The sequence below is a fragment of the Vicia villosa genome, linkage group LG3 (assembly GCF_029867415.1).
Source record: "Vicia villosa cultivar HV-30 ecotype Madison, WI linkage group LG3, Vvil1.0, whole genome shotgun sequence".
In the NCBI taxonomy this organism is placed as follows: domain Eukaryota; kingdom Viridiplantae; phylum Streptophyta; class Magnoliopsida; order Fabales; family Fabaceae; genus Vicia; species Vicia villosa.
In genome coordinates, this window is record NC_081182.1 from 139171179 (window position 1) to 139183772 (window position 12594).

The 12594-nt window shown below is 35.8% G+C and overlaps 1 protein-coding gene and 1 long non-coding RNA gene across 3 annotated transcripts; both read left to right on the top strand.

Moving 5' to 3' along the window:
- Window positions 1-1114: 1114 nt before the first annotated feature.
- LOC131656732 (receptor-like protein EIX2) lies at window positions 1115-3756 on the top strand. Its single transcript, XM_058926362.1, has one exon. It carries the CDS (start codon window positions 1125-1127, stop codon window positions 3519-3521), a length of 2397 nt encoding a protein of 798 aa, XP_058782345.1. The 5' UTR covers window positions 1115-1124; the 3' UTR covers window positions 3522-3756.
- Window positions 3757-6735: 2979 nt separating this feature from the next.
- On the top strand, window positions 6736-9626 carry LOC131662456 (uncharacterized). 2 transcript variants are annotated; one of them, XR_009301590.1, is made up of 5 exons: window positions 6736-7127; window positions 7212-7625; window positions 8072-8205; window positions 8373-8449; window positions 8763-9626. It is a non-coding gene; the product is annotated as an uncharacterized LOC131662456 (long non-coding RNA). The 2 variants fall into 2 exon arrangements; XR_009301589.1 differs by having other exon boundaries at window positions 8072-8449.
- The last annotated feature ends 2968 nt before the right edge of the window (window positions 9627-12594 follow it).

Consider the following 12594-nt stretch of genomic DNA (forward strand, 5'->3'; position numbering starts at 1 on the left):
CATTAAATAACATAATTAGGGTTAACGACAGTTTTACAATATCACAACAACCAACGCAAAGTCGTCTGTCCCATGCATCATGTTACATACATCTTGGTTAGTGTTTACTTCAGCCAACCAACTCTTTTTTTTCCCGTGATAATACACGTCCTCGTTTTAACCCTTTGGATTCTTCGAATGGTTTCACCGGGCGCGTACTCCCCTTCTAACCAGCACATCAACGACCTCTTCAGATGGTTCATGCCGTGAATGTTCCAAAATTTTATTTTAATCGGGGGCTTCACAGCTGAGAATGCAACATGCCCATCCCTTTTAAAAATCGGCAAATCAGACATGATAAAAAAATTAGAGAGAAAATTGAAGAATCGGAAGAAAAAAACTGTGCGCGAAATGAAGGGGAATGGGGGTATTTTTATAGAAAAAATCCTAACACATAGGAGTCATCTCAGATGGCTCCTATGTGAAAATCCTAACACATAGGAGTCATCCTAGATGGCGCATTCACTAGTTATTTAAGAGTAGGCGCTGTCCCAGGTGGCTCATGCACTTAGGTGCCCTACCAAACCTGGTCATTTTTGTAAATTTTGTAAAAATATAATATTTTTTGTATTTTTTTTAAAACATGGTTATTTTAATTTTTTTTCACAAAAATGTATGAATTGACTATAAATAGTGAAAGCAACTTTCATGTTGAACTACAATTTTAAAAGTATGTCGGTTAACGTATTATTTTCTGGAAATGAAAAACTACAAATTTGATTTTATAAAAAATTTGAAACTTTGTTTTCGAAACAAGAAAGTGTAATGAACGGCATAGAGAAGTTTACAAATGATGCAGTCAAATTTGCCATTTATTCTTTATACTATTCTTAGTTGACTGGTACACAATACATGCCACAAATATCAAACAAAATAATGATTTAAATAAAGTGAAAGATATGTGTGATTGAATGGTAAACCGATATACAATATATTCAAAGTCATCTCATGCTTTTTCAAAGTCATATTGTTTCAAGCTATTTATTTATTTTTTGTTTTCTCACTATCTAACATCTTATATAACCATACTCTCAACATATTTTTAAATTTTAACTATCACATTGCCATTTTTCTCTTCACATCCCATGAATCATTCAATAACCATTCTTACTACACAAATGTCATTTCTTTTGCTTTTATTTTTATACGTAACCACATTCCATAAAACAATTTCTACCAAGGTTTCATGCAATGAGAAAGATCGAGAGATACTGTTAATCTTCAAAAAAGGAATCATTGATAGTTATGGTCGGCTTTCAACATGGGTAACCAAAAATGACTGTTGTGTTTGGGAAGGGGTCCACTGTGACAACATTACTCGAAGAGTTACACAACTTGATCTATCACCTAATTTTAAAGATGAGCAACCTAAATATTTAAAAGGTGAGATCAATCTTTGTATTCTAGAACTTGAGTTTCTAAGTCACTTGGATTTGAGCTCGAATGACTTCCATGTGATAAGCATTCCATCCATTCAATACAATATCACACATGCATCTAAACTTTCCTACCTGGACTTATCTTGGAATGATTACATTCACATGGATAATCTTGATTGGCTTTCTCCACTTTCTTCTTTGAAATATCTCAGCCTTAGTGGAATTGATCTTCAAAAGAATACCAATTGGCCCCAAGCAATAGCTACACTTTCTTCACTATTAGAATTACACTTGCAATATTCTAATCTTAACAACCTGGTTCTAAACCAATCTATTAAATTTTTGAATTTTTCTTCAATCGTAACACTTGATTTTTCTCACAACAACTTCACCTCTCATTTACCTAATGGCTTTTTTAATCTAACCAAAGATATCACCTATATTGACTTTTCTTGGAGCAACATACTAGGTGAGATACCTTCAAGCTTGCTAAATCTTCGTAATTTAAGACACCTTGATCTCTCTAATAACCAACTACTAGGATCAATTCCCGAAGGAATAGGCCAACTAGCACATATTCAATTCCTTGATCTTTCCATGAACATGTTAAGTGGTTTCATTCCTCCAACTCTAGGAAACCTCTCACACATATATTTTTTATCTATTGGCTTTAACAATTTCACAGGTGAAATATCAAACATAATATTTTCTAAACTCTCTAGTATAACTGTTCTAGACTTGAGTAATTCAAATGTTGTATTTCAATTTGAGTTAGATTGGGTTCCTCCTTTTCAACTATACAGTCTTTATTTGCCACATACAAATCAGGGTCCAAACTTTCCATCTTGGATATATACACAAAAGTCACTTCAAATTCTTGACTTATCAAGCTCAGGAATTTCCTTTGTAAATAGAAATAAGTTTTTGAGCATTATACAAGGTATATATGATCTTTATTTGTCAAACAATTCAATATCCTTAGACATATCAAATCTAACGCTAATTAAAGGTGGAAATTTAAAGTTAGATCACAATAGTTTTATCGGAGGACTTCCAAACATATCACCAATGGCCGAATTAGTTGATTTGTCTTACAACTCCTTTTCGGGATCAATTCCAGATACTTGGAACAAATCAAAAAAATTAAATTACATTAACTTGTGGAGTAATAGGCTATCAGGTGAAGTTTCAGTGGACCTCTCTAGTTCTCATTTATATTACATTAACTTAGGAAAAAATGAATTTTCTGGAACCATTCCTGTCAAACTATCACAAAACTTACAAGTGGTCATATTGAGAGCCAACAAATTTGAAGGGAACATTCCAACACAGTTATTCAATCTTTCTCATTTGTATCATTTGGACCTTGCACATAATAAACTTTCAGGTTCTATGCCAAAGTGTTTATACAACTTGACTCATATGGTTACTTTTATTGTGGAAACATGGTGGTCAGAAATTATAATTGATTTGTTTACAAAAGGTCAAGATTATGTGTATCAAGTTATGCCAGATAGGCGAACTATTGACCTTTCATCCAATAGCTTGTCTGGAGATTTGCCATCAGAATTATTTGAACTTGTTCAAATTCAAACATTAAACTTATCTCACAATAATTTTACTGGAACAATACCGAAGACAGTAGGAGGAATGAAAAATATGGAGTCTCTAGATCTCTCTAGTAATAAGCTTTATGGTGAAATTCCTCAGAGCATGATTCTCTTGAACTTTTTAGAGTATTTGAATCTATCTAACAACAATTTAAAAGGAAAAATTCCTGTAGGAACTCAACTTCAAAGTTTTAATGCATCGAGCTTCATTGGGAATCTAAACTTGTGCGGAGCTCCTCTAAACAATTGTACCACAGAAGAAGAAAATCCTAAAACTGCAACACCATCTAGAGAGAATAAAGATGATGGATCTATAAAAGAATCATTATATCTTGGTATGGGAGTTGGATTTGCAGTAGGTTTCTGGGGAATTTGTGGTTCTTTGTTTCTTATCAGAAAATGGAGACACACATACTTTCAGTTTGTTGATGGAGTGGGTGACAAGCTCTATGTAACTTTGATGCTAAAGTTAAATAACTTCCATAGAAATTGAGCTCATCCCTATTAGGTGGACACTTATTTTGTTTTAGTTTACTGTTTTATTATTAGTTTGTTAGAATAAGACCTATTCTTTAACAGAAATAGGATTTGTTATCTATGTTACTACTATGTAGGCATGAAAAAGTACTATTTGTTATTTCATTTGTTTGTAAAATGGTTTATCTATTAGTCACTGATTAATGGAATAAACATCACATTCCTCTACTTACCTTTTGAAGCTTTGTTAAACTCTGATTTCCAACACTAACAGAAAAGGTTAGTGAAATATACTTCAAGAGAATTTTAATGATGAGGCTATAGAATATTTAGTTTTACTTATAGTTTAGATATAACATGTTTTATAAATCAAACAAGAGATTATTTGTTTTATTATATATATCTAATTAAAACTTATATCCATTTAATTTTTTCTTGTATTTTATTAAGTGAATATATGCGTGCTTCAGATCATGCATTAATGTTATGAGATGAGATCATATGTGATTGTACGGTAGTAGATCATGAATTCTTCTTATAGTTATTGAGTAGTGTTGTTAATTGAAAAAACTATGTTTTTTTCTTTATCCTCCTCCTATGAGGTCACCCCAACGAAAATCTCATTTTATCTCTGCTTCGGAAATATATTTTCGAATTTTTTTTTAAATTTTTCCAGACTTCAGAAGTGCATCTCCGAAAACACTAAAATGGGGGTGTTTTCAGAGATGCACTTCCGAAAACACATTTTTTCATATTTTAGGGTGTTTCGGAAGTGCATTTCTGAATTATGCAAAAGTCTCTTTTTTTTATGCTTTTTCTAATAGTCCCGTACGAAATATATACAAAACGTATTATATATACAAAACGAAAAAGCAGAACAAAACAAGCGACATATCAACGTAAAATACTAATATAATAAAGAAAATTCAAATAATATATACAGACAAAGTCATAGTGTGGGAAATATATAATCCGAATACGAAAAAAAATAAACCCGAACCCCTACTGGGTATGCCTAACCCTCTCTCCCTGGGACCTCCTTTGCCGCCTGTATGCCACCGCACGGCCTGCATCACCGACGATCCTCTCCACCACAGCGACTGCCTCTGGACCGCCCTGATCAATGATACCTCGATCCAACGCGTCCCGCCCAAGCATCTCTATCCGCTGGCAGACCGGTAGGAGATCAATGGCATGATCATCCTTAGCCTGCTAGTTCTCCAGGATCTCCTCGTATGCTGGTCTAGGAGCGTCGGGAGCGTCGGATGTCATCAGAAGATGTGACACCCGATAGAAACATGTGACATACCCCTCCATACTGCGCCAGTCCTAGGTGACCTGCATGCGAGGATACTCCTCCGAGACCACATGACGCTCTTGAAGGATAGAAAAACACTTAGAAAGGGGGAGGGGGTTGAATAAGTGTACTTTAAAAAGTCTTAGTATAAAAACAATTGCTCAAAGATTTTTATCCTGGTTCGTTGTTAACGAAACTACTCCAGTCCACCCCCTTAGAGTGATTTACCTCACCTGAGGATTTAATCCACTAATCAACCTTGATTAAAATGGTTTTCCGCTTAGATACCTTCTAAGTCTTCTAGAGTATTTTGATCACAACTTGATCACTCTATGAACACAATGCTTAGAGACCTTCTAAGACTTCTAGAGAATCCGATCACAACTTGATCTTCTCTAGTTCCTTTACAAATTAATGTAAACAAATTCTTACAAGAGTATTACAATGCTTCTTAAAAAGCTATATGTCGCACGCTCGCGAAAAATGAACAGAGTCGCCACCAATATATTTATCCCATAAGGGAAAGGAATATCAGAAAACCTAACAAAGGAAGGAACAAGGTCTTGCGACCAGAGAATCAAGGTTCGGAAGTCGGTTACGCAAGGGGAAGGTATTAGCACCCCACGCGCCCATCGTACTCGATGGTATCCACCTATGTTTGTTTCTATCTAAAGGGTGTGTACTATGTCTATGTCTATATGTGAATGAATGCAAAAGAAATACGGGGAAAAGAAGGAAATATTTACAAATGTGCTCGTTCAAGCCCCGCGACTTGATGCCTACGTATCCTTTTCAGGAATCAGAGCGCCGTAGTTCGGCTCCATAGTTTCGTTTGTTTTTGTGTTTTTTAGTTGGGCGGCGTTAACGTTCGCGCTCTTGCACAAGGGGACAACCTAGGATGCAATGGAGCGGAAATAACGGTGCCCTTAAGAAAGCGAGAGAAGAGAGAGAGAGTTTGAGTGTTTCGAGGAAATCCCTTAAGCAAGGGGAACTCGAGTTACTCTTTGGTTTGTATTTTTTAACGTTGGGAACTTACGCCTGAATGGAATCCTTAAGCAAGGGAGCTCCAAGCACTCGAACATCCCTTAAGCAAGGGAAGTTACAAGCTTCCATTCCCTTTTTATTAGTCAAAGTATTTATTAGTCATTTTTTATGAGTTTTCTTGGTGTTTTTTATGGGAGATTTATTCAAGTATTTATTAGATGTTTTATGTTGGAAAAAGGAAAAGAAACTAACCTAAGTATGAAGGGAATTTCTACCAAATGTTATCATGGTTTCTACCTAAGGTTAGGATTTAAAAGAAGCATGAAAAAGAAAGCGCTAAGTAGAATATTGAAAATAACATGAAAAAGAACAAGTCAAAATATAGCACAAAAATGAATTAAAAGTACTATTATTATATGGTTTTTTATGAAGGAAATTAAATGTCAAAATTACCTAAAAAACTACTATTTTTATGAGCTTTTAATATGAAAAATATTTTGTCAATTAATGACTAAAAAGGCTACAATTAAACTCTAAAAAAAAAAAAAAAAATAAAGTCTATCAAGTTTTATTGATTTTATCACCTAAAAAAGGTTAGGAAATCTATGTGAAAAAACAAAAATCTACCAATTCTAAATGTGAGTCAGGGGAGTGTGAAATTAGATATGGGGGTGCTGAGAGCAAAGAGGGCGCAGGCCCAGGTATTGAGCCCAACAGAGTCGTTTTTTTTTTGTTGCACAGTTTTATTCTACCAAAAACGGTGGTATGATGGGCCACGGGGGGTGTAGTTAACAGTTATAGCCCAACAGATTGTTTTTTGTTAAAGTTTTATTCGTTTGCAAAAAGAAAATGGGGCCCTGGGGGATGAAGAGCAATTCGTATATGGCCCAGCGTTTATTGATCCAGCTTTCTCAAGGTTTTGTCTTTAAAAAAGAAATAATTAAAAAGAAAAAGATCTAGGGTCTCCAATGCGACGGTCCCCACTTCACACTCTCAGATTCTCTCAAAAACCAATTAAACTCGCCGGAGCGATTTCCGGCGGCCTAACTCCGCCGTGGACCGCCTCATCTCGCTTTCTCCTCCTCAAATCCACTCTTAACCTTATTTTCCTTCAATTCTTTTTCTATCCTTTAACCCTCAACACCAGAGTAAATCAAAGCCCTAAAAGCTAGCTCGGCTATCATAACGCAGAAGGAGGTGAAGAAGAGAGGACTATCTGAAGACGCACCTGGATTCGAAGACGCGATTTGAATATTAGAAGTGAAGCTTCGTCTAGCTTGATGCGAAGATTTAAGCTTCAATTCGAGACCGATACGAATGCGCCAAAGACGAATGTTTCAGGTAAGGCGAGCTCACTCTTGTTCTTGATTCTTCTTCTTTCTGTCCCTGTTGAATTTCACGTTCTTTCTTCTGGTTCTTTGTTAGCGTTGTGAAGTTGAAGGAGATTCGGAGATGATGGAAGTTCGAGGAAGCTTGAGGGTGGTGGAGAATCGGTGGTGAATCGGTAGTGGATCGGTGGTGATCGGATTGAAGTGTGGAGAAAGATTGTGAGAAGTGTGTGGGAGGTGGATTGTGGAAAAATGGTTGCGAGAGCTTGAAGATGAAGATAGGAGGAGAGTGATGGAACTTTTTGCCTAGCACATCTTCGTTCAAGGCTCTCAAGCGGAACTATGAAGAAGATGGTGGTTGTGCTTCTTTAGGTGTGTCCTTCTGAAGATGAGTGGTGTTGCATTTATATATGGGCAATGACTGAGAAATAATGGTGAATCCTTGGGTGTGGAGCCTGAATCATAGCTTGCAATGAGCTTTTTTCGATTTCTCGAGTGTGGGACTTGGAAGGTGTGTTGATAGTTGTAGATAGCTGAATGAACTGTTTTAATTGTTTTCTGATTTTCTTGTTAATCTCTGTTAGTATCTGTTATGACAGTCAGGTTGTTAGTTAGTTTCTCCTCTATTAATGTGTTAGCAGCTGTTATTTGGTTTAGGGACTGTTAACTGAAAGTGAAATTTTTCTGTTTATAGGTTTGTCATGAAATCCAGTAGTTAGGTTAATTTTGCTAGTAACTATATGTTAGCTTTGGGGTATGGTACTGAATTTGATGTCTTGAATGGGGTATGGGATTGGATGCTGTTTGATTTTCTATAACAATTTGGTTTTGTTGAATGGTGTATGTATGAATGTGTGTGTTGTCTGTTAACTGTTAGTTTGGCTTTGATGCAATGTATCTATCAGCAAGATGGTTAAATCTAAATTGGAATGTGTATCATGGTGAAATTGAATGCAGGTTTTTTCTTTTGAATTTGAGCTGCTGTACGCATCCGCTTTCGACAGTATCAGACATTTGTGGATATAGTTTTCGGAATGCTTTTTCTTTGACTGCACTTGCAGGTCTGATTCTTTCCAACTTGGAGCTGCTTGGTAAGTGTTTTCACAACAAGCTATAAGAATTGCTTGACGCCACCTGATGCGAGTTTGTTTTTTTGGTCTGGTATAGATGTATGGATTGATATGAAGCTAGGACTGGTTTATTTATGATGATGCAGGGTTGTTAATGTGAGCTGATGTTTGAAATTGTTTTTTTGTAGGTTTCGCGGGGTCGCATCAAGTCGGTTTTTGGACTGAAGCTTGACTCAAAGTTGCAATAGGTTCACTGACACGATAGGTATGTTGCAGCAAGTTCGGTGTATACTCGATACGCGTAGAATTCTGAACTGTGCGTATTTCGGTTAAAAATTGGAAGTGTTAGAAACTGTTAGATATTTTCTCTCTGACCAACTGCGTGAACATGAGTGTATTGGTTTATGGGACTGTTTTTTGAATGATATGAGGTTAGTAGAAATGTTAGGAAATTGGGCTGTATGTGAAAACTGATTGGAATTATGAGGTATTTTTGACACGGGTTATGAGTAGTTTTAGCATGGTTTAGAATATGTGTATTGTGCAGGGCTGACCTTGGCTTTCTTTTATATATGCAGGGATGTTGATTCATGGATGAAGGTTGCAGCATCTTGGCAGGGATGTATATGTATGGATATAATGGTTTTATGGTGATTGAATGAAGGTTTATTGTGAGCTGAACTCGTGTTTATTTGTATGTTTAATGGTGGCGTGTGGAACTGACTGTTATGCATATGTTATGGGTGCATTCTGTTTTGAACTGATGCGATTTGACTCTGCAAGTTTATAGAATTGGCATGATTCGGAAGCAAAGTGAGCATGGCTTATGGAATTTACGGTTTGGCTTGGTGTTTGTGATGTGAAGATAAGGACGAGTTCTGTGTGCGTGTATTGATGGCTGCAACCGTTAATGGTTAGAAAAGAAATGGATCAGTATGTATGCTGGTTATTAACAGATGTTGGAAGCATGGTTTGGAATTGTTATGAATTTGTGAACTATACTCATTGGATATGGTTTAGGTGCAGTTAGTATGATTGGTATTGGTGGAACTTTATATGGTGTGCTGTATGGGGCTGAATGTGTGGATGTATGTGTGGATTAATGCCTTGACTAATATTTTGATTTTTTGTATGGTACAGGTTCAAAGTTAACTGATTTTGGGCATGAATGAGGAGCAAGGATATGGAGGAGATTGAGGCTTGGTAGAAACAGGAAGATGTGATCATGATGAAGTGTAGAATTGGGATAGGGTGTTTGATTTTGGTTGGCTTAGGTTAAAAGTCTGTGTCTTTATAACTTTTTCCTTCAATGTAATATGTAATGGACACCCTTGTTATGACCTCTTTGTTTGTAATTGAATGATCATTGATGGAGTTTTGATGGAAACTTGAACTTGAACCAATTGTAATGAACCAATAGGAAGGCTTCATATTCAGAACAACTCCTGTCTTTTAGTTTTTCATTTGATTTTGGTTGCATATGGAAACATAATGATTTTGATGACGGTTATGGTGTTTGAACTTGAAATGGTTTATGGAACTTGAATGAAGTCCGCCTTTTCTCCTGTATTGAATTCACTAGTATGCTTGTAATGGATTTGTTGGAATGTGTAGCAATTGAATAGTACTATGATTTTGGTTTGCTTTTGATGGTATTAGAATTAAAGGATGTAGTTTGAATGGGCCATGAGATGAAAGCCCAAGGAGATTTAAGAGAGATTATGACCAAAAGTCAACCTTTAGGGTTGATTTTGATCAAAAGTTAAAGCTCAAATCCAAATGCCTTAATCTCCATAATGATCCAACACACATCATCTTCTCCCCAAATTCTTGCATGAACTCAACGCCAATGATTTTCCATACTGATAATCACGCATCAATCATAATTGAAATAAGTTTCCCTTTCCAAACCCCAAGAGTAGATCTCAGTTCAGTTGACCACATTAAAACTCTGATGAGCTCCATCATAGGAAAGTAAACCTAGTTCTCGGTCTTTAGTTGAAATCGCTTGTTAAGCTCAAACATAAGGGATAAAAAAACCCTACTGAACAGTGATCCCATGCCAAGCTTTATTGTCGAATGCCATGCATGATATGTTAAATGACCTAATGGAGGTATGTACATGAGACTATGAAATGCATGACCTTAAGCCAGATAAAATCGAAAAGGTAGGACAAATTTGGGGTATGACACTATAATCACAACTGTGATATTTCTCTTAAGTTTAAGCTTAATCTCACTAAGATATTACAACAGTAATGAAGTAAGGTTGAAGATGAAGTTTGAGAGTTTTTGAATTTGACAGCGTTTCTGTATTTTTGTGTAGAGTGTTGTTATTCAGTTTCTCATCAGAACTTCTATTTATAGGGGTTTGAGAAGATGACCGTTGGGAGCATTTAATGCATTGCGTGATCCGTACAACATTGCATTTAATGTTTCACTCTTTTGTCAACTACCTCGAGCCTTGCTTTTCCTACTTTTACTGACTTTTCCTTTAATAGCTTCTAACGTTCCTTTTGTTAGTCAGTGTAGCCTGAAATTTTGTACTTGCTTCTGATATGATCTTTGTAGATACAATGTTTGAATATTAGAGTCATTCAGCTTGGTGCAGAGCATCTTCTTGTCTTCTGGCCTTGAAGAGCTTCTAGCGTGATACCATAAGAACTTCAGTGCTTCTGCTTCTGATCTCAAGTTTTTCTGATGCTTCTATAGACCATGTTCTGATTCTGCTTGACCATCTTCTGATGTCTTGTGAGAGCATGTTTTGATGTTGCATACTGAACCTTCTGAGATAATTCTTCTTGCGCTGAATTGTGCATACTCTTCATATATTTCCTGAAATGGAAAATGCATTGGATTAGAGTACCACATTGTCTTATACAAAATTCATATACATTGTTATCATCAAAACTAAGAATATTGATCAGAAGAAATCTTGTTCTAACAATATCCCCCTTTTGATGATGACAAAAACATATATAATTGATATGAATTTGCAATCAGAATTTCAGATGAGAAAATACAATTACACAGTTATAGCATAAGCATATAAACATAGTGTGAATATGTCTCACCCTGAGATTAACAATCTCCCCCTGAAATAAATACTAGAAGAATTTATAAATAAAAGACTTCCCTGAGTATTTTCAATTTCAGTTGAGACGTTCACATTTGCTTAGATCTTCAGAACATTCAGAGCTTCTGCTTCTTGCTTCCATAAGACAGCTTTAGAGCTTTGAATTTCTTCTTGAATCATTGCATGCTTGATTGTATCAGAACATTCTTGAATGTACTAGAGCATCATCAGAGCATCTCTACATCCTGAAATGTTTCAGAACAAACTAAACGACAAAAATCAGAGCATGAATGAATCAGAAACATTCTTTTAAGAAGGAACATATATCAAAGCAAAAACTCTGGTAAGTTCTTAAATAGAATGTGTATCAGAACATATAAGGATTAATAATGTGTTAGAGCATGTTCTGCCACGAGAATATCAGAACATTCTTCCTTCTTGCTTCTGATCTTTGAAGCTTCAGAGCACTAAGCTTGCTTCAATTTCCAAGAACATGCTTCTTTCTGAAATAGCATATTCTTCATGTGTTTGCTTCTCAAGATAATCACATGTTCTTCATGTATTTGCTTCTTATGCCAATAACATCTTCTTATGCCAATCCTGCAAAGATATTCTCAAAGACATAGAACTTGCAAATAGCTTTAGAAATGTTGAGACTTAATCCCAGCAACTGATAATATAAATCAAATCATTTATCACGTTTTCTCCCCCTTTTTATCATAACATCAAAAAGCATTTAAAAGATTCAGATTTAAAACAAACAATATTGAGAGAAGATAAGGTTTCATTGATTCATCAAAACATGTCAGAAGATACAGAAGATGCAAGAAACAGATGCAAGAAACAAGAGAATCAACTAAGACCAAAGGACTACGACTAGCCTAGCTTAGAAACTATCTTTTCCAAAAGGTCTTGAATCTCAGAGGTGCTATCTGACTGCTTCTTCATGAAGGTTATGAATTCCTCATGCGTTTCCTCATGCTTATCCAACCGAGAAGCTAGAGCATCTTGGTTCTGTTGAAGATCCTTGATAGTGAAGGATAGAAAAACACTTAGAAAGGGGGGTTTGAATAAGTGTAGCTTTAAAACTTGTAAGATAAAAACTATTTGCACAATAATTTTTATCCTGGTTCGTTGTTAACTAAACTACTCCAGTCCACCCCCTTGGAGTGATTTACCTCACCTGAGGATTTAATCCACTAATCACACAAGATTACAATGGTTTTCCACTTAAACAACTTCTAAATCTTCTAGAGTATACTGATCACAACCTGATCACTCTAGGAACAATCTGCTTAGATACCCTCTAAGACTTTCTAGAGTATTCTGATCAA